This window comes from Centroberyx affinis, unplaced genomic scaffold (genome assembly GCF_046629955.1).
Source record: "Centroberyx affinis isolate AG114_WGS23_722 - 3 ecotype Tasmania unplaced genomic scaffold, CSIRO-AGI_Caff_v1 ptg006247l_1, whole genome shotgun sequence".
NCBI lineage: Eukaryota > Metazoa > Chordata > Actinopteri > Beryciformes > Berycidae > Centroberyx > Centroberyx affinis.
The window spans coordinates 1-20,222 of record NW_027283179.1 but is presented as its reverse complement, the minus strand read 5'-3'; the positions used below and the strand labels follow the sequence as shown (position 1 = coordinate 20,222).

The window sequence follows — 20,222 nt, the reverse complement described above, 5'->3', positions numbered from 1 at the left end:
GCTATACATAATACAAGAGGGGTCCAGATTATTAATGCTAATAATCTTTATTTATATAGCACTTTTTTTAAAACAAAGTGCTTCACTAGCAATAAAAATAAAATTGAGCAAATGACATGGATCAATAAAGCAGAAAGAACAATGAAGTGAAATAGTCACAGCTATAGGGATAAAATATTAAATAAGTAAATAACAGACAAAGCAACAAGGATAAAATGAATAAAATCCAAAGATTAAAAAAAGGCCTTAAAATAAAAGTAAGTTTTGAGAAGTGATTTAAAAGATGATACTGATGACTCTTCCAGCCTGTTGACATACGATGAACTATAACAGTTTTTATAACAATTTTAATAGTATAACATCTCTGTATTTGTATATAACCCTAACCCTAACTACTGGTAATATTATACTATACAGGTAATTCTATCTGTAATCAATCTAAAACTGCATTTCTCTCATGTGATCACCGCATGATGGACCACCTTATATGTTGGTAGAAGCACGTATGCAGCAGGCATGTGTCTTAATCTACGTGAGACCAGTGGCAGACTTGACTAATAGCTTATCCTCTGTCTTTAATTACCCACATTTATAATTCATTTTGAGAAAATTAGATTGAACTGCGTAGGCAGTGGCATAGTATCACTCTTGTTCTGCTTGAAGAGTGGAGGACTGGAGCTGGTTTCAGGCCAAGGCTCGTATCGTCATCGTCAAAAATCCAATTGTGGTGATTTTGATGTTTTTGCTTCAGCTGAAGGCTTTCATGCTCCTCGATGGATTGAGAGTATTACACAATCCTTCGGCTTAACAAACCCTTTCCAAACCCACTGGATAAACTGAAAACATCCATGATCGTCAAGCTAAAATCAAGGCTGTTTTCTTACGTTGCTGAAAAGTTGAAAAGTTTTGGAGCTACAAGGTTTTCAGAGTCTGGTCTGCAGTCTGTATCAACATGTACTAATCCATCTGACCCATAACAGATCAAGCAATGATTAAAATGTTTTGGAACTTTGAAGTGACATTGAAAATGTCATTAGCAACAAAATACTATAATTTTCTTCAGCTTGTGCAACCAAAAATGTCATTAGTGCCAATATACAATCATTTTTTCGCCAAAAATGTAATTACTCCCACAATTCATATTTTATCGGGTTCACCAAAAGGTTTCAAAGTGCACCAAGTGAGGCACAGTGTGTGTGTCTGTGCCTGCAGAGTTTTTGGCAGGGGGTGTTTGGTCTTGACCTGGTCAGTAACTTCCCCTTATTTCCCTTTTCAATTAGCGAGTCCACGTGGTTTTAGCGGTGGGGTCGCAACCCGTCGAAGAATGCTGAATCGTAGCAGTCAAGTCGGTCGTTTTGGGCAAGGAAAAACAACATACTCTCCTAATTTGTGAAAAATTAATTCTGGGTTTTTTCTTGGTAGAGGACAGGTCAAATCCATTTCTGCTTTAACGCTGGAGTTCAGGACGCATTCAGAGCCGGCACTAAATCACTTATAGATAATCAGACAGATGGGGGGGGGGGGGATTTTTGCAGATATTTGATTATCTGGTGATGGTGACTACATGTCCCTGGGTGTTTGTAATTCCTCTCTATCTTCATCTGAAAAGAAGTCAAGGTGTGTTTACTCACAGAGAGGTTTCAGTCCTTTCTTTATTCGTCTGATATGAGGTTACACATATAATGTCATTCGCAGATTGGCCCTCTGGCCTGAATGCATCTTTTCCCCACTTTTGGACATTCTAGATAAAATACCTATGAGTATGTGTTTTCTTTATCTGTTTACCTATCTATCTGTCTCTGTATCTGTCTCTGTATTTTTAGATTGAAGTTGCGGATAGCTGATATTTTGTGCCAATATTCACTATCTTAAAATTTTACCATTTTCATGCCCCAGAAATCACAATTATTTAGTGTTTTCCCCAGAATTGTATTCTTGTCAGTGTGGAAAAGCCTCTGAAACAGCATTGAGGCCATCATGGGACACTAAAACTCTCCACTGAAACCAGACTGATGAAATCCTTTTAGTGTTAGCAGCTCTGTAAGGCAGAGTGAAGCCTCACTTTGTGATTTAAGCTGATAATTCATGTCTGTTTTTACCTAAAATGTTGCCTGGTGCAGCCTGATTAAAAGGCCAATATCGGCTCCATTTATTGGCAAACTGACATGTCAGTCTAACCGAACTAGTATCGATCTATCTATCTATCTATCTATCTATCTATCTATCTATCTGTCTGTCTATCTATCGATCTATCTATCTATCTATCTATCTATCTATCTATCTCTCTCTCTCTCTCTCATCATATTCATTCAGTCCTTAATTTTTCCTCCCTTTTCTGAATCCTCTCGCTGGTTTGCAATAGGTTGTCTTCCTCTGGTAGTCTTGGGTGTCTGTGAGGTGTGTGTGTGTGCATGTGTGTGTGTGTGTGTGTGTGTGTGTGGGTGTGTGTGTGTGTGTGTGTGTGTGTGCTGAGTCAGCCTGGTAGACGGAGGCTTCCAGAGCCAAAGCCCAGATTTAAGCCTCCGCAGCAGGCTGATCTCTGCCACCAGAGAAACACTAAACCACACTGACACACTGCTGCTGCCAGGTGGGCACCTTCAACCAAGTGCTTTCAACCAAGTGCTTTCAACAAGATAGATAGATAGATAGATAGATAGATAGATAGATAGATAGATAGATAGATAGCATTATTTTGTGCTAGGCTTCAAAATGTTTCAAGATTCCTTTCCTTTCTCCTCTCTTATTTACCTCTTCAGTGTCATATTAGTCTGAAAAACTGTGGTTCTTTTGCTCCGCCCACTGAGGTTTAACTCAACCAATGAGAATATTTCTGCCTCTGAGAAATGTTTACTTACTTTAGGGGTTCTCACACATTTTCACGTCATGGACCCCAGAGTAGACTCACATTAGGCCCCATGTACCCCCGATTTCATCCCAGGGAGCCTTATGGGAAGCTTTTTGTTGTTGATGTGTTGAATTGTAGAATTAGATTAGAAAGTAACTCCTTTACATTCTGTGATGAGGACAATTTCCATGGATTTTAAACATAGTGGATTTAAACTGTTCCTCATGTTGCTGTGGGACCTTGTGGAACCCCCTGAAGGACCCCTGAGGGTATGCGGACCCCACTTTGAGAACCACCATACCTTTCTATTAGAGGGAGAAGTGTTGCTTTGACTCAGGATCAGCTTCCTAACATCAACCATGAGTGATGAAGTTGGAAAAAAAAAACCACACAACAGCACCAACAAACATGAATGTACAGTATATTTCATAAATGTGCACAGTCATGCACACAGTCAGCACTCATCTGCTGTTCTGCTAAATGTCCAGCAGGGGGCAGGCTGAGCTTCTCTTTCACTCTCCAGCCATGTTAGAAAACACAGTACATTTCCAAATCACATGCAGTCAGTCATGTATGGATGATATAATTCATGTGTGTGTGTGTGTGTGTGCTTCATGTATGTTAAGGCATGGATTTTGAAAACTTGATTCAAATGACTGCTTTTACGATCTGAATGTATTTTTAAAATCTGGATGCAATTATGTTCCTTTGATGCAAACAAACACAAACAGGCCTATATGATATTGCGTAATACGGCCTGCTTTACAGTTAGAAAAAGAACGAGACTCAGACAAGCCACCGAGGGTTTTTCACTGTATATTTGAATAAAATCTATAAAATATTCCACAAAAAAATACAATAAGTCATCAATCATCATCTTATTACCCAGCAAACTCATCGTCCAGTTGCATTTATTTCATAATCAGCATCAACAACATACAGCTTGTGCTTTTACAGACACCGGTAGACACGCTCATGTGTTTTCCAACAATGATAAATAACGGCCGCGGTTTCTGCTTCCCGATCCCGGTATCAGACAGATTATTAAAAGAAATGGCAGAGTGTTTTTTCACCAGCTGAAGTCCAGCGGCTGCAGAGCAAAAACAAGTTGTTATTGGAGGAGCAGTGCGCTCCTCTTACATCTCACATGATTGGTTGGTGGTGTGAGACTGGGGCAAAACACCGCTAAGCCCCTCCTACTTGACAAGTGACGCAGACCGCCCCTCCCCACCCACCCCCCACCCCCCCCTGTTTTTTCCTCCCTGCCCACCTCCTCTCTCAGCTAGTTCACTGTCAGCATGTCAGAATAGATTAAGCTCATATGCTCAATACTTTTCATGGACCAGAGAGAGGCAGAGGGAGAGAAAAAAAAAAAAAAAACGTGACGGCAATGGTGATGATGATCTTTGCTTTTAGTGCTTTACACCACGCTCCGCACTGTGCTCGTCCCTCAGCCGCATTTCTCATTTCTTAGGGGGTTTTTTTTATCAATGAAGCTCGAGCTCAAACCACCACGAAAACCTCAACGCAAATGTGAATCAGGTTCAGTAGTAAGGCACGTTGTTAACATGAGACGAGAGAGGGGGATGAACACAGAGCGCTAGGTTTTCAGCCGAGATCAGACTGATGAAATAAACTATCCTGAATGATTTATATATCAGCTAAAGTCCAATGGCTCATCATATATTATATTTAAACAGGAGTGTGCAGGTAAACCGACGACAACGACAGACATAATGCGGATCAAGAGGTAGAACAGGAGTAAAACACAGAAAACGAAAGTGAAAGTCGAGCCTCTACTTCATCGTGACCTTTCACTTCCTGCATCACATCTACTGGACAGGAGATTTGAGTGTCAGTCCGACACACATATAAAACTCTTTTGTAAAAAAAAAAAAAAAAAAAAAAAACGCTTCCGACATTGCAATAAAAATACATACGATCAAGGCGATAAAAATACATAGGCTTACGTTGTCATTTACAATTCTGAGACATGGCAGAGTTGTCCTGATGTTGACTCGAGGCAATCAACTCCTCAGTCAGGACCAGACTGGGATTACATTACTATTTGGAAATAAATGTTTTATGCTGCGTTCACGTCATGTTGGATTTACCGTAAATACAAGCTGCCGACGAGGGAAAAAAACGTTCACACCGGCCCACTAGTGCTGATTACAAGTAGGACATGTGGGGATAATAAAAGTTAAATTAAATTCACACTAATACAATCAACTCTACTTACAAAGAGGGAGTAATAGCTGCTGCAATTCGTTTATGGTTGATTTTAAATTCATAAATAGAAATTATTTTGGATGAGGGCGTTCCAACGGCTTCAACCCGTTAACGCTTCCAGAGTTGTCATTTCATTCTTTCACTTTTTCCAATATGATGTGAACGCAGCATTAGTCTTGAGGGGATTGAAAGCAGGATGGGAAACACATTTTTCGTCTACAGGCCACATTGGCTGGTAAATCCCAAAATTCAGTTGCCACATTCACTGTTTTTCCAGCCAAATAGATATTTAGAGTAGGATAAACCCTCTGATGGGTGGATACCTGTCTGAGTGGCTAGTAGACAAACTTAGTAGCCAAAGATTTAGCAGCATTTGACTTCTGTCTGGTGTCAGTTTCCCAGTCTAATTTAAAGATCCTACCTGGTGCAACAGGAACCAGTCAGTCCCAGCAGTGAAAGGAAACCCAGCCCTTTGCTCTCCAGGCCGACTAAAGCAAACCCTCTTAAGTAATTGAAAGGATTTCAATTAATAATCAACCCAGGTCTGGTGCCGCAGTCTGACTGACGCACAAACCCTGACAGCTCAGGTTCCTTCCCCCTTGTTCAAACTTAGTAAGGGGAAGCGCCGGGGATACACAGCTTTGCTTTCACTCAAACTTCGCCTGACATAGGAGAGAAACATGGCAGAACCGCTGTGAGCCTGGAAATATAAGAGTCCATCTGCATTTTTGGAGTTTTACTGGGCATTAAAGGAGAAATCCACCCTCAGATCCTTTTACACTGTTCATCAATCTGTGATGTTCAGTGCATTCCTGGAGTTATTTTGTGATGAAATGTTGTAATTTACTATTTTTTTTTGGTGAACCCACTTTCCCTCAACCTGCCTCGTCTGCTTCCACTTCAGTTAGTGATTTCCTACATTTCCCAGAATGCCTTTCAACAACCCCCAGAGATTGTAGCTCAACTTGTTTGATTCAACGGTGCATTACACCTGTAGCTGGAGAGGCCGATGCCGATAGCAGAGTAAGAGCAAGAGAGCAAGTTGGTCTCTCTCAAGAAATTGGTCTCTCTCCTCTTCTATGGATTTCTCCCTGTATAATTGTTGAAAATGGCGGCTCTAGAAACATTTCATATCTAACTTCAGGCACATGTAAACACCTAATGCAAGCTCATGTACATAACTCATGACGTTAGAAATGAGTTGCGTACATAAGCTTTCGATTTTTTTAACCAAAATGTCAGACGTAGCCTTACAAATCCAAGCTCACGTTACGTCTCATCTGCCCTCAGATCAGTCCATGTTCCCCTTCTGCACTGTCAGAGCAGCTGTGATCAGACTGTGAATCCTTTATTCGCCAAGTACAACTAAAGTTCAGGAGTTTGTCTTGACGATCAGGACTTGACCAGGATCTCCATGATGTGGTCCAGCTCGTTCAGGTCCATCAGACAGGACTGCAGCGTCCCGGCAGAGGCGTGGCCAGACGGGCGCATCTTCACCTCCTCGTCCCCCCAGAACGACACGCTGACCGCCCAGGCCGCCGGCAGCTCCGACGTCTCGTACATCGACGTGTCAATGTCCTCGAAGATGTCGTCCAGGGCGAGGTCGCTGAGGTAGCCCACGGCGTTTACTGCATCACTGAAAGCGTTGTGTGGCGCGGCGGGCTGGGATTTCTGCTGGCCGTTTGCCTCGTGCGAAGGGAGAACAGGCGACAGAGAGGGATGTGGCGGCGGCGGCGGCGGCGGCAGAGAGGGGCCTTCCCTGTCGCCCTCTGCACATCCCGGACACGTAACCGCCGTGTCACGTCTGAGGAGGCGGGAGTCGGGGTCCACACCGTCGAGGGGCCCGTCGCACCGCGGCTCGGCCCCGTCGGGGGTGCGGTTTCCCGGGCCGTCGCTCCGCATGTCGTCGTGGATCTGCCGCAGCGTGTTGATGAGCAGCACGGAGCGCCGCAGGCTCAGCTCCACGCCGGCCTGCAGCTTCTCCAGGCAGAGGCCGAGCACCAGCTGACGCTGCTGCAGCCGGCTCACGGCGGACCTGGACCCAGCGCCCAGGAGGAACCCGCCCTCCTCCTTCTCCTCCTCTTGCTCCACATCCTCCTCTTCCTCGGTCACAGCGGCAGGGACTGTCTCGGCCTCCAGCTCCTCCAAGCAGCTCCACTTCCGCTTCACGCCACGACCCAACATGGACCTAGACAGACAGACAGATGGACAGATAGATAGATAGATAGATAGATAGATAGATAGATAGATAGATAGATAGATAGATTCAATTAATGTAGGCCTACATAATAGGATTTGACCAATAAAGGTTTTGGAAGGCCAATGCTGACACCGATATTTTTGTTCTGAAGCTGCTGATATTTAGTTTGTTAAAATGTTTCCGTTTTCATGCCAAAATATCACAAGTATTCAGTGTTTTCCATAGAATTGTATTCCTGTCAGGGTGGAAAAGCCTCTGAAACAGCATGTAGACCATCATGGGACACTAAAACTGTCCACTGAAACCCAGACTGATGAAATTCTTTTAGCGGTAGCAGCTCTTTAAGGCACAGACCACGCCACACCACACCTACTCAATGGTAGAGAGACTCTCGGATACATTACTACTTTTAAATGAAGAATTAATTTACAAAAAATAGTTGAAATTTTAGAAGAAAATCTATTTGATTGACTGTTTTTCTGTAACTGTGGTCAGGCAGGAACATCCATGCTATCAGAGGTGGACGACATGACTGGCTGATAGCTGATAATTAATTAAAAAAGTAAATATCGGCAAACAAATATACCAGTCTAACCCTAGAACCTGATACAGACACATTTACATTTTGTAGCATTACAGAGTACATACAGACACATGTGGTACAAAGGCAACAGTGCAACAGATACTACGGACAATACACTGTACACATGACTTAATATACTGTATATGCATCCAATATTCGAAAATCTAAAATCTATCATTAAACATAATTCATGTGTGTTACTGCTGTTATCGTGGACAGTTCAGTCTGGATCTGTGAACATGAGCAAAACTCTCTCAAAGTTAGAAACACTGTGTAAAGTCACTGAGAGAGAGCTTATGGAGCCGCTCCATGGACAGTGAATGGGAGACCAACTTTGTCGACACGAAACAGAAACTAGGGTGATTTTTTTTGGAAACACTAGGCCGCATCCTGGATCAGATCTGGTAGTACTACCATGTAATAAACCTAGTTTCTGTGTAGAAGCGCAAACAAACATTTTATGAGCGCACAAACTTGGTTTCTCATTCATTTTCAGTGGAGCAGCTCCAGAAAAACTGATATCAGAGATTAGAGTATTGGTTCTCCTGTTTCTAGGTTTAGTAGAGTTGTGGACAAGTTCTGAGTAAGGGCTCCAAGACTATAGGACAATAATGCCATTTATGTTTTGTAGGTTTTTCAATTTAAGATAGCTGTAAACTGAAAAAAATTCACTGTTATGACTTAGACCTCTGAAATATACTGTAGGTTATTCATCTTATTCCTCCTACATACTGTATATCCTATATATCAGTTGTTCCCAAAATATTTCCCCCAAAAATAGATACACATCAGACCATGAACCCCCATTTGGTAACATTTTGTCTCACAGACCCCCATCTGAGGAGATCACAGCTGTTAGATCTGCTTTAGTACAGACCTGAACGACTGAAAGAGTGAAACCTCCTGCCTGTAACATCCTCTCACTGTCCTATCTTCACATTCATGAAATAACAGAGACTTTAATATATTCCTCATTTTGCTGACGACCCCCAGGGACAGCCTCCAGGACCCCTAACGGTCCCCGGACTCCACTTTGAAACCCACTGCTAGGCTACAGATACTGTATTCTTCCCCCTCCTCCTCCATTGAGAGTTAGTAGAAAACTTGAGTAAATAAACACCTAAAAAACCAAGCTAACTCACCCTTGGAAGCTGTCATGAGGCGTGAATCCGTCGTGTTTCCAGCTCGCTTCGTTGTCGCGATCTTCTCTCTGCTATCAAGTCGTGAAATGTGAGGAATGTACGGTTCCATCCACAGGGCGCTCCGAGGGCTGCGCGCGAGGGGGCGGGGCCACGGCAGCCGACGGCGGGGCCGCGATTGGTCGGCCGGGCCGTTGCTCAAGTCTCCGCCCCCGCCTCTCACGGGGCAGCGAATGTGCACCGTTTGTTCCGAGAGCTAACTTTTGCTGCCTTCAGGTGCTGTCGTAAATATGATGATTTTGTATCAGAGCGCACGTGAATGGCCCGACATAGTGGTAAATACGATTTGGGAAAGTCGGGATTTTATTATGAGAGGGGTTCTCAAACGTTTTCATGTCAGGAACCCCCCCCCCAAAAAAAAAACACGAGTTTTGTCCCATAGAGATCCCGATTTAGTATTGAATTGTATACTACTACTACTAGCCTACTACTACTACTACTACTACTACTACTACTACTACTATCACTAGTACTAACAAAGTGATTCTAAGAGACAATGAAGTAAAACAGAGACAATAAAGAAAGAAAGAAATAAAATTAAAAAAGAAAGAAAATCAAAGCCAAAAACCGAAATGTGATGTTTTTTGGGGGGTAAAGAGCAAGAGCACGGTCACTGAGAACTGTCTCACTCTTTAGTTAACTTATAATTGTCATACATTCCTGTTTTTAATAAATTCAAACGTCAATCACATGCACTGATGCACATTTTCTCCTCCTCATTCTGCCGCTGCAGCGCAAATCGCTCTGTGCTGCTTGATCTTTGATTTTCTAAAGTAAAGCAACAGCACACCAAAAACAACTTTTGTTACAGGGTTCATGGCGACGGGGTCGTATTTACTACTCTTGAGCTCGGAAGTTGGAGCTTACGAGGAGCGCCTGAAGGCAGCACTTTAAAGGGACAAGTGACTCGGAGCGGAGGGGGAGGACGTGACCGGATAGAGGAGGCGGGCGCAGACCAAATAAGGAAACTCTTCATTAGCAGCAGTGTTGAAAATCACGTTTTCCATCTCTCACTATGAGGCTGCCGCAAGTTTCCCTTTACTGGGACTGTAAAGACGAATCAAAAGCACGACCATTAAAATACACTTGTTGTAAGATGATAAAAAATGAAATATGAAAATTAGAGGGTCACCGAGGTTATTATAACATCCAATTACTTCAAACATTTATGTAAAGAGAATATATTATAGGAATGAGATAAAAAAAAAAAAAAAAGTAATATAAAAAAGGAACAAGGGAAACAAATGTATGGGAGTTAGTAACAAATAATTGAAAGTGATTGAAAAATAAAGTGCATTTTTTGTTATCCGTTGATCTCAAGGACTTGATGACAGGTTCAAAAGCCTTTTCTTTGTAATACAAATAACGAAACACATCTCTTTAAGAAACCCTGTAGACTCTGTATGATATTCATAATTACATCTCCAGTTTTTCATTTTACTGTATATTGGCTTACTACAGCTAAAGAAAGCTTGTGGCATATCATGACACAAGTCTACATTTCCCAAGGCTGTATTTAGAACGTTTTATGTCAAGTGGTAAATATGAATGGGAAAATCAGAATTTTCTATAAAACCTGAGTTGCCAAGATGTGACGTTTAGGGGATGGAGAGCATGTAAGCCATGTCAAAAGCTGATAGTGACAATCATGTTATTTATTACTATATGTTACTATTTGGTGCCCCATGTAAATAACTAAATAACTTTTGCTGTATGTTTAACTTTTATTTGTCAGGCATTAAGACATATATTACATGGCTGATGAGGATTTTCTCCTCTTCATTCTGTCACCGCGGCAGTAGAAGAAGTAGCTCTGTGCTGCTTGATTTTGAAATCATCAGCCAGCATAAACTACTTTCATCATGGGTCCATTTTGTCACTATTTCCGAGCAAAAGCACTTGAATACATGACAACTCATTATGTACGACTTCCGATCTCGAAAGTATAAGATTACGATGAGCACCCGAAGGCAGCATGAGACCTGGACCGTTGGCATTTAGTGACCCTGAATCAACTCACCTTTCTAAAGGCCATGTGGTTGACTGATAGCTGAAACAGAAAGATATGTCAGTGACAACACTTGCATTATGTTTAATTGAAACTGCCAGACTGAGTCAGAAGTGAAGGGAAATGAGCTTCTTAACACTATAGATAATAGTGAAATCCCTTCCCTCCCTCTCTCACACACTCGTGTGAGTTTTCTACATTACATTTCTTGTGTTTTCTCTCTTGTTCCTTTTTAAGGCTCCATAACCTCTTTCTGTAATGTCTTGGTTTTTCATTGGGCTGCATTTCTGCTGAGTCACAGAGAGCCCATTAATCTTTAACTACAACCCAAACTAGGTGCTAGTCTAAAATGTAGAGCAGGCTAGAATCTTATTTTGTTAATACCCTGCGACAGTTTCAGACCCGCCTGTACATGAGTGATTTTATTTAACCGACTGTAAGAATATGGAAAGTTTCACTAAAACAGAAGCATTCATTGATAACAGAAGACGTAAGGATACACAGAAGTCCTGAGGCTTATTTCCAATGTGTCTTTTTAATGTGAACGGGCTGTGTAAGATGTCCTGTGCTGCAAACAGACCAGAGCACTGTTAACATTAAAGCAGAGTAACTCTCCCTGCATATCTAACGCAACATCTCATGGTCCGCCGTCATCATGTGAGTGCACATGGGGACAAAGGTCCTATTGGCAAACTACAAGCCTCTGCAGAGCGGCTCGTCTGCAGCGCATCAAATTAGCTTTTATCAGTTTTGAAGTCCTTACCGGAAGGGAAAGGCTCATTCCCCGCCCTCAGTACTGCTGCAGTGCCCATGAGCAAGGCGCTTAACTCCCACTACTCCACTGCAGCTGCTCAGTGAAACACTCAGCCGTGGAAGATGGATTGCACTGGGCAGCTCCCAGTGGCCAAAAGTGGAAAAATGTCATTGTACTGGGCACGTGTGAATGCATTTAAAGGATAAGTTTGGCGATTTTAGACTTATATATAATTTGTCTCTTACATACCTATAGTATTGTGGTTCAAAATATCAACAAAAAAGCTGTTTGTGGCTTCACAGGGGAGTTGAGATGACGTGACTCAGTTATCTTTTGAGTGTGTGAGTGTGAAGCAGAGCGATCACCAAACCACTCTGACAGAATTAATCACGGATATAAAAAAACATCAGCAGTAGTACTAGTAGTAGTATGTGATCAGGATAATGTGTCCGTCCCTGTCCAAGCGTCCCACGGCATGGGCACTAAATCCCTACCTGTACCCAGGCAGCCTCTGACCTTTGACCCCTCTGGTGAAATGCAGAAATGTCTGTGTCTCGGAGCCCAAATGAGGGATTCTGGATCCGTGAAAATGGGCAGGAGTGTAGAATGATCGCCTTTAATATTTACTATTTCTGCTTTTGAGGATTCCTGTACTCTGCATTTCTTTATTTGTTGGTTTGAAGGGTTTGAAGCTGCACTGAAAGAAAAAAAAAAAAATCCTAAAAAGTCCTACTTGGCTGAGCATTCCAGCATTTTGTGGCTTTGTGAAACGAGGATAACGCAACATCTGTACCATGGTTACTAGCAAAGTATGTTTTAAAACTTCAGAACCACATTAAATTATGCAATAACTTTGTCATGTCATCATTTCTACTCACATTATTTCACCCATTTTGAGAACTGGCAAAAAACTGGATCCAAAGATCATTTCTGCCATAGATTCAGATAGAATAGCCCGAGATTAAGACAACACTTTAGAGCAGTGGTTCTCAGCATGGGGTCCGGGGACCACCAGGAGTCCTTGAGGGGGTTCCAGGGGGTCCCCAGCAAATTGATGAATTGTTAAACTTCAGCACCTATTTCATTTACAAGAAGTTAACACAATTAGAGAATGTAGAAGAATGACTGTTTTGATCATAGTTTCTCTGTTATCTCTCCACCTACAATACAGACAGTCATGGAATTCTGGATCTGGATCAAAATCATATCAACCAATAAAAATATTCTCAGATTTGGGTCCGAGAGACTAAATCTCATCAAATGGGGGTCCGTGGCCCTAATGTGGACTAAATTAGATTAGATTTCTGAGAAAACCCCCCCATTGCCATTTCTGCTATGAATGCTAAAAAGCCTTGTTCTCAAGCCAATTACTAATTACAATTACTATCTGATTTCTTGAAGCTACAATCTGTGATTTGTGCTCATGTGCTCTTCGGTGCGAGAGGAATTACAAAAACATGTTCCCCTGCCTTGCTGACGGTAACTAGTGTAGCAAGACTGTAGCAAGCTGTTTGTCACTGGAAAACCCTTTCAAGTTTTAGTGCTCTCCATTTGACAAATGCTGAGCTAATATTGATCCAGTGCCGGGAGCGGTCATGCACACGTTTCTTTTTGTGAGGTTACTTAGCTGTAGATGAAGGATCAGTAGATGTCCAAACCAGAAAATCCAAACAGCAGTAAACAAAGAGGAGGAACAAGAAAAGATTCCTCAGGAGAAATGAACGGGACTTATTTATGGTCACCGCTACATGATAAAATCATCCATTCAATAATAACCCACGTCAGACAATCAATAGTTGCACCTTTTATTATAAAAAATATTTACAAAGATGCTACAATGTTTTTTTTCCTTAATATAAAAAAATGCATACATTTTACAACGGTAATTAGTCTTTGAAATTCTAGCTCCCATTCAGACCAGAGTGACATCCTTCAGAGGAGTGTTGTGGTAAGGTATTAAGCGCATCGTAATACTGTATTTTCGTCAATACATTTTGTTTGCCTGAGTTAATCTCTTCATCGTGATAACAAGGAACAATTTTGAAAATGCATTTAATTTTCCACATCTTTAGGAGAAAGGCAACTGTTTGCATAAAGGAATTAAAGGACATTTGAATTGTATACAATCATTTTGAAACATGTATGATAGAGCTGCATAGTGATTTGAATAGTAACCCGGTTATTATTACTAATAATAAAAATGCGAGGAATAAATAGGTACTGCATTTAAAAAGGGGGAGGGCGTAATTTGGATAAATATAATTTCATTGGGTCTTGTGGTTGATTTGAGAAGTCAATATGGCATGTCTGTACCTAGATATAATAAATACAATAAATAAAACAGTAATAAATTAGATGGGTCAACACATAGAATTCTTTGTGTGTAATTCTACAAATGAGAGAAAGAAATATGGCTTCTTAATGCAGTTATCGCCCCGGGGTTTCTCCAAATGCTTCAACAAAAGCTGTGTGTTATTTTATGAAGTCTATACATAAAGTCTGGGCAGGAAACTTAACTGGTTTTGTCCACTGGCCGCTTTGTCATTTTACCAGCCAACTAGATTTTCAGAGCAGGACAGGACCTCCAAATGAGGCCCGTTTACCTGCCAAAGTGACTGGAAGAGTGAACAAATTTACCAGCTACAGACAAAACTTACCAGCATTTGGTTGGTGGCTAGTAGTCATTTCCCACCCTGCATAAAGCTATTGAGAAAATGAAATAACAGCGCCTATAAAAGTGTGACAATGCCAGTCCTGACACCTTTACAGTATACTCGATATACCAAACCATGGGAAGACATTGTGTTGAGTCTGGCTACATTAAAATCTTAAAAACCGCTTGGGAGGGAAAAAAAAAAAAATATATCAAATGATACTTGCAAAATCCCCCAGCTGTATAATGCAAAAAATATATTTCTATATACACATACGTACATATACATATATTTCATTCATAATTGCTCAAATCTTTAGGAAAATATGTATTGATTCATAGATTTGGATTTACAATTTGTTCTGGTTTCTGGTGCATGTAGTGTAATGAATTGTTCCTCAGTCCATGTAACAATAAATAGAAATGGACAAAATGGCAGAAAACATGACCGAAAAGACCTAGTATGACAGAATGTATGACAGAAGTAAACATGGAAAGTATGTAAATGAAAAATGCATCATGGTATAGGTAATTATCTTTGCCTTCTCACAGATATTGTCGAGTTTTGGATTTCATAAACAATGTAGGAAACCAACTGTTTTGCCCACTGGCCACAGTGGCTTGTAACTCCAAAAATTCACTCATGAAAATGGATTTTCACTACTTGATCTGTCAATTACATTTTTAGAATAAAAGAAGAAGGTCCAAACAATGGCTGGCTACCTGCCAAAGTGGCCGGTAGAGCAGAATACAAACCCACCCAGCCAACGCCAAATCATTTAATAGCATTTGGCTGGCGGCCGGTGTTAATTTCCCACCTTGTTCACAAAATCTCCCACAATCTCCACATGTAACAATACCACATACAGAACATGCACACATGTAATGTGCATAGTCTGGTAAGAGTCTGCGAGATCGGTTCAGGCCGTAGGAATGTTCTGAGTTTCAAGAGCCCACTATGATCTCCATAATGTGGTCCAGTTCGTTCAGGTCTGACCTGCAGCTCGTGCTGGAGCTGAGGGCCGTGGGCCCGTGAGAGGAGAGGCTCTCCAAGAGGTCGTAGGGCCCCATCTTCGGGGCGCTCTGCATGCCCGTGAGCACCGTATCCAGGTCATAGTAGGACGCGTCCACGTCTGAAAACAGTTCCTCGAGCGCGGGGTCGGGGGGCGGCGTCGGGTGCTTGATCTCAAAAGTCCCAAAAACCTGCTCTCCTGTCCTGGAGTCTGCGGTCAGGTGGTCCCGGTCGCCCTCCTCCCCCTCCGACGGACACTCCTCGCTGTCCTCCTCTTCGTCCTCCTCGCACTCGCCGTCTTCCTCCTCCTCCTCCCAGCAGGGTCCCATGCCGAAGGGCCCTGCCAGGTAAGAAGCCGAGGACAGCTGGGGGGAGACGGTGGACAGAGTGGACATGGTGACCTCCGTCTCCCCCTCTCCCTCCATCACCACCTCCTCCGAGTGATAGCCTTCCTCCAGCCCCACCACAGAGAAGGGCTTGGGGCTCTGCCCGGCCTGCGCCGCCGCGTCGGTCTGCCGGCAGAGCACCTCGGTGGCCACCAGGCGGTCTGCGGGACACTGGGCGGCCGCCAGGGCCTGGGTCATTATCTGCCAGGTGCCGTCCTGGGTCATCTCCTCCTGGATCTGCCGCACCGTGTTGGCGATGAGCACCGACCGGCACAGGTTGGGCTCCACCAGCATGTGGCACAGCTGCAGCTTGATCAGCGACATGTCAAGCAGCGACTGCCGCTGCAGGCTGTAGGACGACGACAGCGTCCGAGCCGCCATGGACGGAGCCGACGGGCCCTGCTCGCCGCCGGAGACCGGCTCCTCCCCGGAGTCGGAGAACTTGCGCTTCGTGCCCTTCGGGAACATGTTGGCTCTCTGTGGTGGTGATGAGGAGACAGAAACAGAGTCAGACGCCTCACGGCAAAACTTATCTAAGCATCAACAAACTTATCACACTGACACAGACACACAAGACTGTTCACTGTTCTGCTGAATTTCACTAGTGGAATCACATTTGTAGGAATAAATGCCATGTAATTAATTATGTAAATGTGTGATGTAATGAGGCTATGTGGTGTAATATTTGTGTATGCTAATGAGGGAGCTAGGGGTACAAATCCGCTAAATACCAGCTGAGATTAATAAACTCTACAGACTAAAAATCTTTGTGGACTACAGTAAACACTAAATTGTTTGTTGTAGTTGTTTTTTCTTAGAGTTTGCTATACCTTTCCTGTTGAGAGGCACAGGCAATAGCATAGCAGCTTGGTCCCGGCTGCAACGCTTCAAGTACTTTTGTACGAGCGACAAGCAGCTTTTGTTCAGCACCATTTCTGCCCATTTTAGGCCAGTCTGAGGCAAGACTCCTGCTGGGCGGAACAACCACACTTTTAACAGACCACTGAGCCACCGAAAATAGCATGGTTACCAACTAAATGCGGACGCTGCATCAAAGTTAGCACAGACTAGACCTTTGTCACAAAACAAAACCAAAACAGCACTCAAGTTACATGATCAGTGCGTTTATATTCCTTCCCACAGCCACCTGCGATTAAGAAAATATCCTAATCAATAAGGTTGATTTCTTCTCTCTTGTAAGGTAAAAGTTAACAGAATGTGAAAAGGTGATAGTATTTACAGTGTTCATTGAATACCACTGATATTTACAAGGGATATCATGTTACCAGGTCTACACACGCCACGCTTCAAAAACTAGTAGAGCAAGAATTTCACTTTCTCTTCACTGGGGAGGGGAAGAAAAGTAAAGAGTCAACTTCCTCATTACACGCAGCTTCAAACACAGAGATGTCTTACAGCAGAAAAACAACACTCCTGCCAACATTAAAGGGCTCCTGACTCCCAGAATAAACTAGATGTGAGTAAATATGAGACTGAGCTCTGAACAGTGGCCTGTGGCATTTCATTTTCCATCAGACTGAAAAATAATACGCAGTGTCCGGCTGCGTCTCCCTTGTGTAAAACCTGTGGGCAGGGCATTTGGGTTACTTTGTGCTACAATCAGTCTGGGGGGAATGACGATTTCACTTTCTTCACATTTTTGTTGGTGATGAAATTTTAAAATAATTGGAAAAAGAATCACACATACAGACACACAAAAACAAGGATAATGCAATTTAAAAACAGTGTTGGGACTGTAAAGATAGAGTTATGGTTTACAGAACAGAAATCAAACTGACTGAAAACACTGAGTTGACAACAACAATACCAAAATCAACCCACTTTTTTCTCCCCAATAACCAAAATGAAGCTATCTAGACTACTATCGGGATCTGTACACCAACAAGGTACAATCTTATTTTTTTTTATTTTATAGCTTAGGAATGCCAGTCATTGCTGAGGGCCTGTAATCATACAAATGATAAACTATCCCAAAATGAATACATTGTGGCACTGAGGCATGCTGAAAGAAATTATGAGTTGTGTACCCCCAAAAAACTGAAATCATAAAAACATCACATCCCTTAACGTGTTGTATTTTTAAAACATGTTGAAGTACGTCACCCAGAAAGTGAGCTCTTGTTAATTAGGAATCCATGGTAAACTCTCATTCACTACTGCCTTCACTAGAGGGTGGTAATGTGCTGCTTTCATAAAGCCTAGACATGAATACCCTGTATAATGACTAATGATGAAGAAATGTCATTAAATTAGAGCTATTGCCCTCGCTGAATGAAGAGACAAGCGTGACCTGGATACAGTCCTGTACTTTGAGAAATAATAATTCAAACCAAAAAGAAGTTTATCTAATTCATACTGAGTGACTTGGAAGCCTGTCTTGGGTAAATGCAAGTGCTTGAGCCCTCACTTGCATAGACACATATTTCCTGACAATGGACAGAATAAGAAAAGTCATTATGAAGTTGCCCGGTGATCTAAGAAATAAAGGGTGAGAAACAATTATGGACATCTGTTGTCTCCTTATGTAGTGATGCATTTGTGCTGGTCCCTGTTAAACAAAGACACTAGAGAGCACTACCTCCCTAAAGGGGAAAAAAAATGCATGTGTGTATAAAAAAAAAAATCAAACGAGGAAGGTTAATTGCCAATAACTTGAGAGAGAGCACACTGCACAGAAAAAAAAGACAGCTTTGGACATTACAAAATATAGTCACAGGAATATTCAGATATCAGGAATTGAGTGATTAAATGCAAAATCGTAAGTGTTTCGCCGTATCAAATCCGCTAAATGACATAACACAGTATTATATGTCTGATACTACTACTATGCTAGGAGCCAGAAAGCCAAACAAAATGTAACCTTCCTTTACGTCAATGGCTCCTAGCATGACCCATCCCCCACTGCACTGAGAGAAAACCAGCACTTTCACAGCTCACTGTGTTATTTGAATGAATAAACTCACGGCACGGCAGTATAAACCGGCATGTTTCCCAAATAAACAACATAATAAATCTACCATCAGAGTCCAATTCGAGCCGTTTTAGCCGCCGAACAGAGCGGCTGGAGCTCGTCGCCGTGACTGCCGCATGCTTTGTCTTTGAGCATCAGTTGAGAAGGAAGCTAGAGCGACAATGAGGCCATTTTGCTCTAGTAGCTAACAGCTAGCTGGCTAGCTAGGCTACGGACATAACTTTAAGCTTGTGAGCTAGCTAACTGGGCTAAGATGTTCAATGAAACGGAAAGATGCCTCGGTGGAAGTATAAACCCACGAGTTACGCCTCTGTTCGGCCTACTCGAGCGTATCTATTCCCCCCAAAAAATCATTGCTAGCGAGCGTAAAGCTAATTAGCAAAAGCGCCCACCCATTTCTCCGCGGTCCTTCCTCCTTCTAGCCAAAAATAAGAGTTTTCACGGCGGCTGGCTTTAAGTTCCTAAAACCACAATGTTGCTCGGCTGCCCGGTTAAAACGACGATTGTCAGGCGGTTAGCTCGCCGTACTCACCTTGTGTTTGTGTTATTTTATTCCCGTCTCGGTCATAGGATCGACTGTAGGGAAGCGGAGATCAGGTTCAGATGAGATCATTCATGCCACGGCTTCAAAACTACCTCTGTCCTGCTGCTGTTGTTGAGCGGACGGCAGGAGGGAAGGGAAGGGGGGAGGGGAGCCAACAAAAGCTAGCAGATATGCCTTGGGTTTCTCTCTACGTGCCCCAACGAGAAAAGACAATGTTATATTTTTTAAAGCCCCGTGGAAACCCGAGATCGTTGTTAAAGGCAAGAACTAAATGTCGGATTTTACTTTGTTTAACCGACGACCATTGGCGCTATTCTTCCCTTCCAAAGAAAAAGAAAAAACAGTTGAACTCGAGTGCAAAGACTAAAACAGAGATGTAGTGGAGGGTTAACCCAGCTAAACTAAAGTTTAGCCTCTTTACTTGTGGAATGCAGTTTACCCACATTTTAATCTGGCATAAATCTTCTCATCATAGTTAGAAGTATCAACGTGATGTAAATTACATGTAGATTGCTTTTTAAGGGGGAGAGGCATAAAGTAACGATTTTTTAAAAATTGAATAGTTTTTTGTTGATATTATTGACCCTGTGATGATCGGTTTGCCCACCTTTTTATTTACCAATATATCACTGGACTCAAACGTGTAACTCTCTCTACTAACATGATGACAAATACATGAAATGAACACGACCTCGTGTGCATGAATAAATAAATATAATTTAAGATAACTGCATCCCCTGTTTTGTGCTTTTCTGATAAATGTTCTATGTTAATATGTGTTTACTGGTGCTTTTCTGTGGTGTGTGAGAGTGAC

The 20,222-nt window shown here is 42.4% G+C and overlaps 2 protein-coding genes across 3 annotated transcripts; both read right to left on the bottom strand.

The window, feature by feature from the left end:
• Positions 1-6,328: 6,328 nt before the first annotated feature.
• On the bottom strand, positions 6,329-9,081 carry LOC139638295 (cell division cycle-associated protein 4-like). Its single transcript, XM_071512397.1, has 2 exons — positions 9,003-9,081; positions 6,329-7,265 (listed from the first exon to the last, which is right to left on the bottom strand). The coding sequence occupies exon 2, from the start codon at positions 7,259-7,261 to the stop codon at positions 6,470-6,472; it is 792 nt and encodes a 263-aa protein (XP_071368498.1). The 5' UTR covers positions 7,262-7,265; positions 9,003-9,081; the 3' UTR covers positions 6,329-6,469.
• Positions 9,082-13,612: 4,531 nt separating this feature from the next.
• LOC139638280 (cell division cycle-associated protein 4-like) lies at positions 13,613-19,503 on the bottom strand. Of its 2 annotated transcripts, none has more exons than XM_071512358.1 (2): positions 19,397-19,503; positions 13,613-16,349 (listed from the first exon to the last, which is right to left on the bottom strand). In XM_071512358.1, exon 2 carries the CDS (start codon positions 16,338-16,340, stop codon positions 15,420-15,422), a length of 921 nt encoding a protein of 306 aa, XP_071368459.1. In that variant the 5' UTR covers positions 16,341-16,349; positions 19,397-19,503; the 3' UTR covers positions 13,613-15,419. The 2 variants fall into 2 exon arrangements, with proteins under 2 accessions (XP_071368459.1, XP_071368460.1); XM_071512359.1 differs by lacking the exon at positions 19,397-19,503 and adding an exon at positions 16,703-18,498.
• Between the last annotated feature and the right edge of the window lie 719 nt (positions 19,504-20,222).

Excerpts from the sequence above, each read along its gene's own strand:
- LOC139638280 (XM_071512358.1), bottom strand. The coding sequence starts at position 16,340 with ATGTTCCCGAAGGGCACGAAGCGCAAGTTCTCCGACTCCGGGGAGGAG.
- LOC139638295 (XM_071512397.1), bottom strand. The coding sequence starts at position 7,261 with ATGTTGGGTCGTGGCGTGAAGCGGAAGTGGAGCTGCTTGGAGGAGCTG.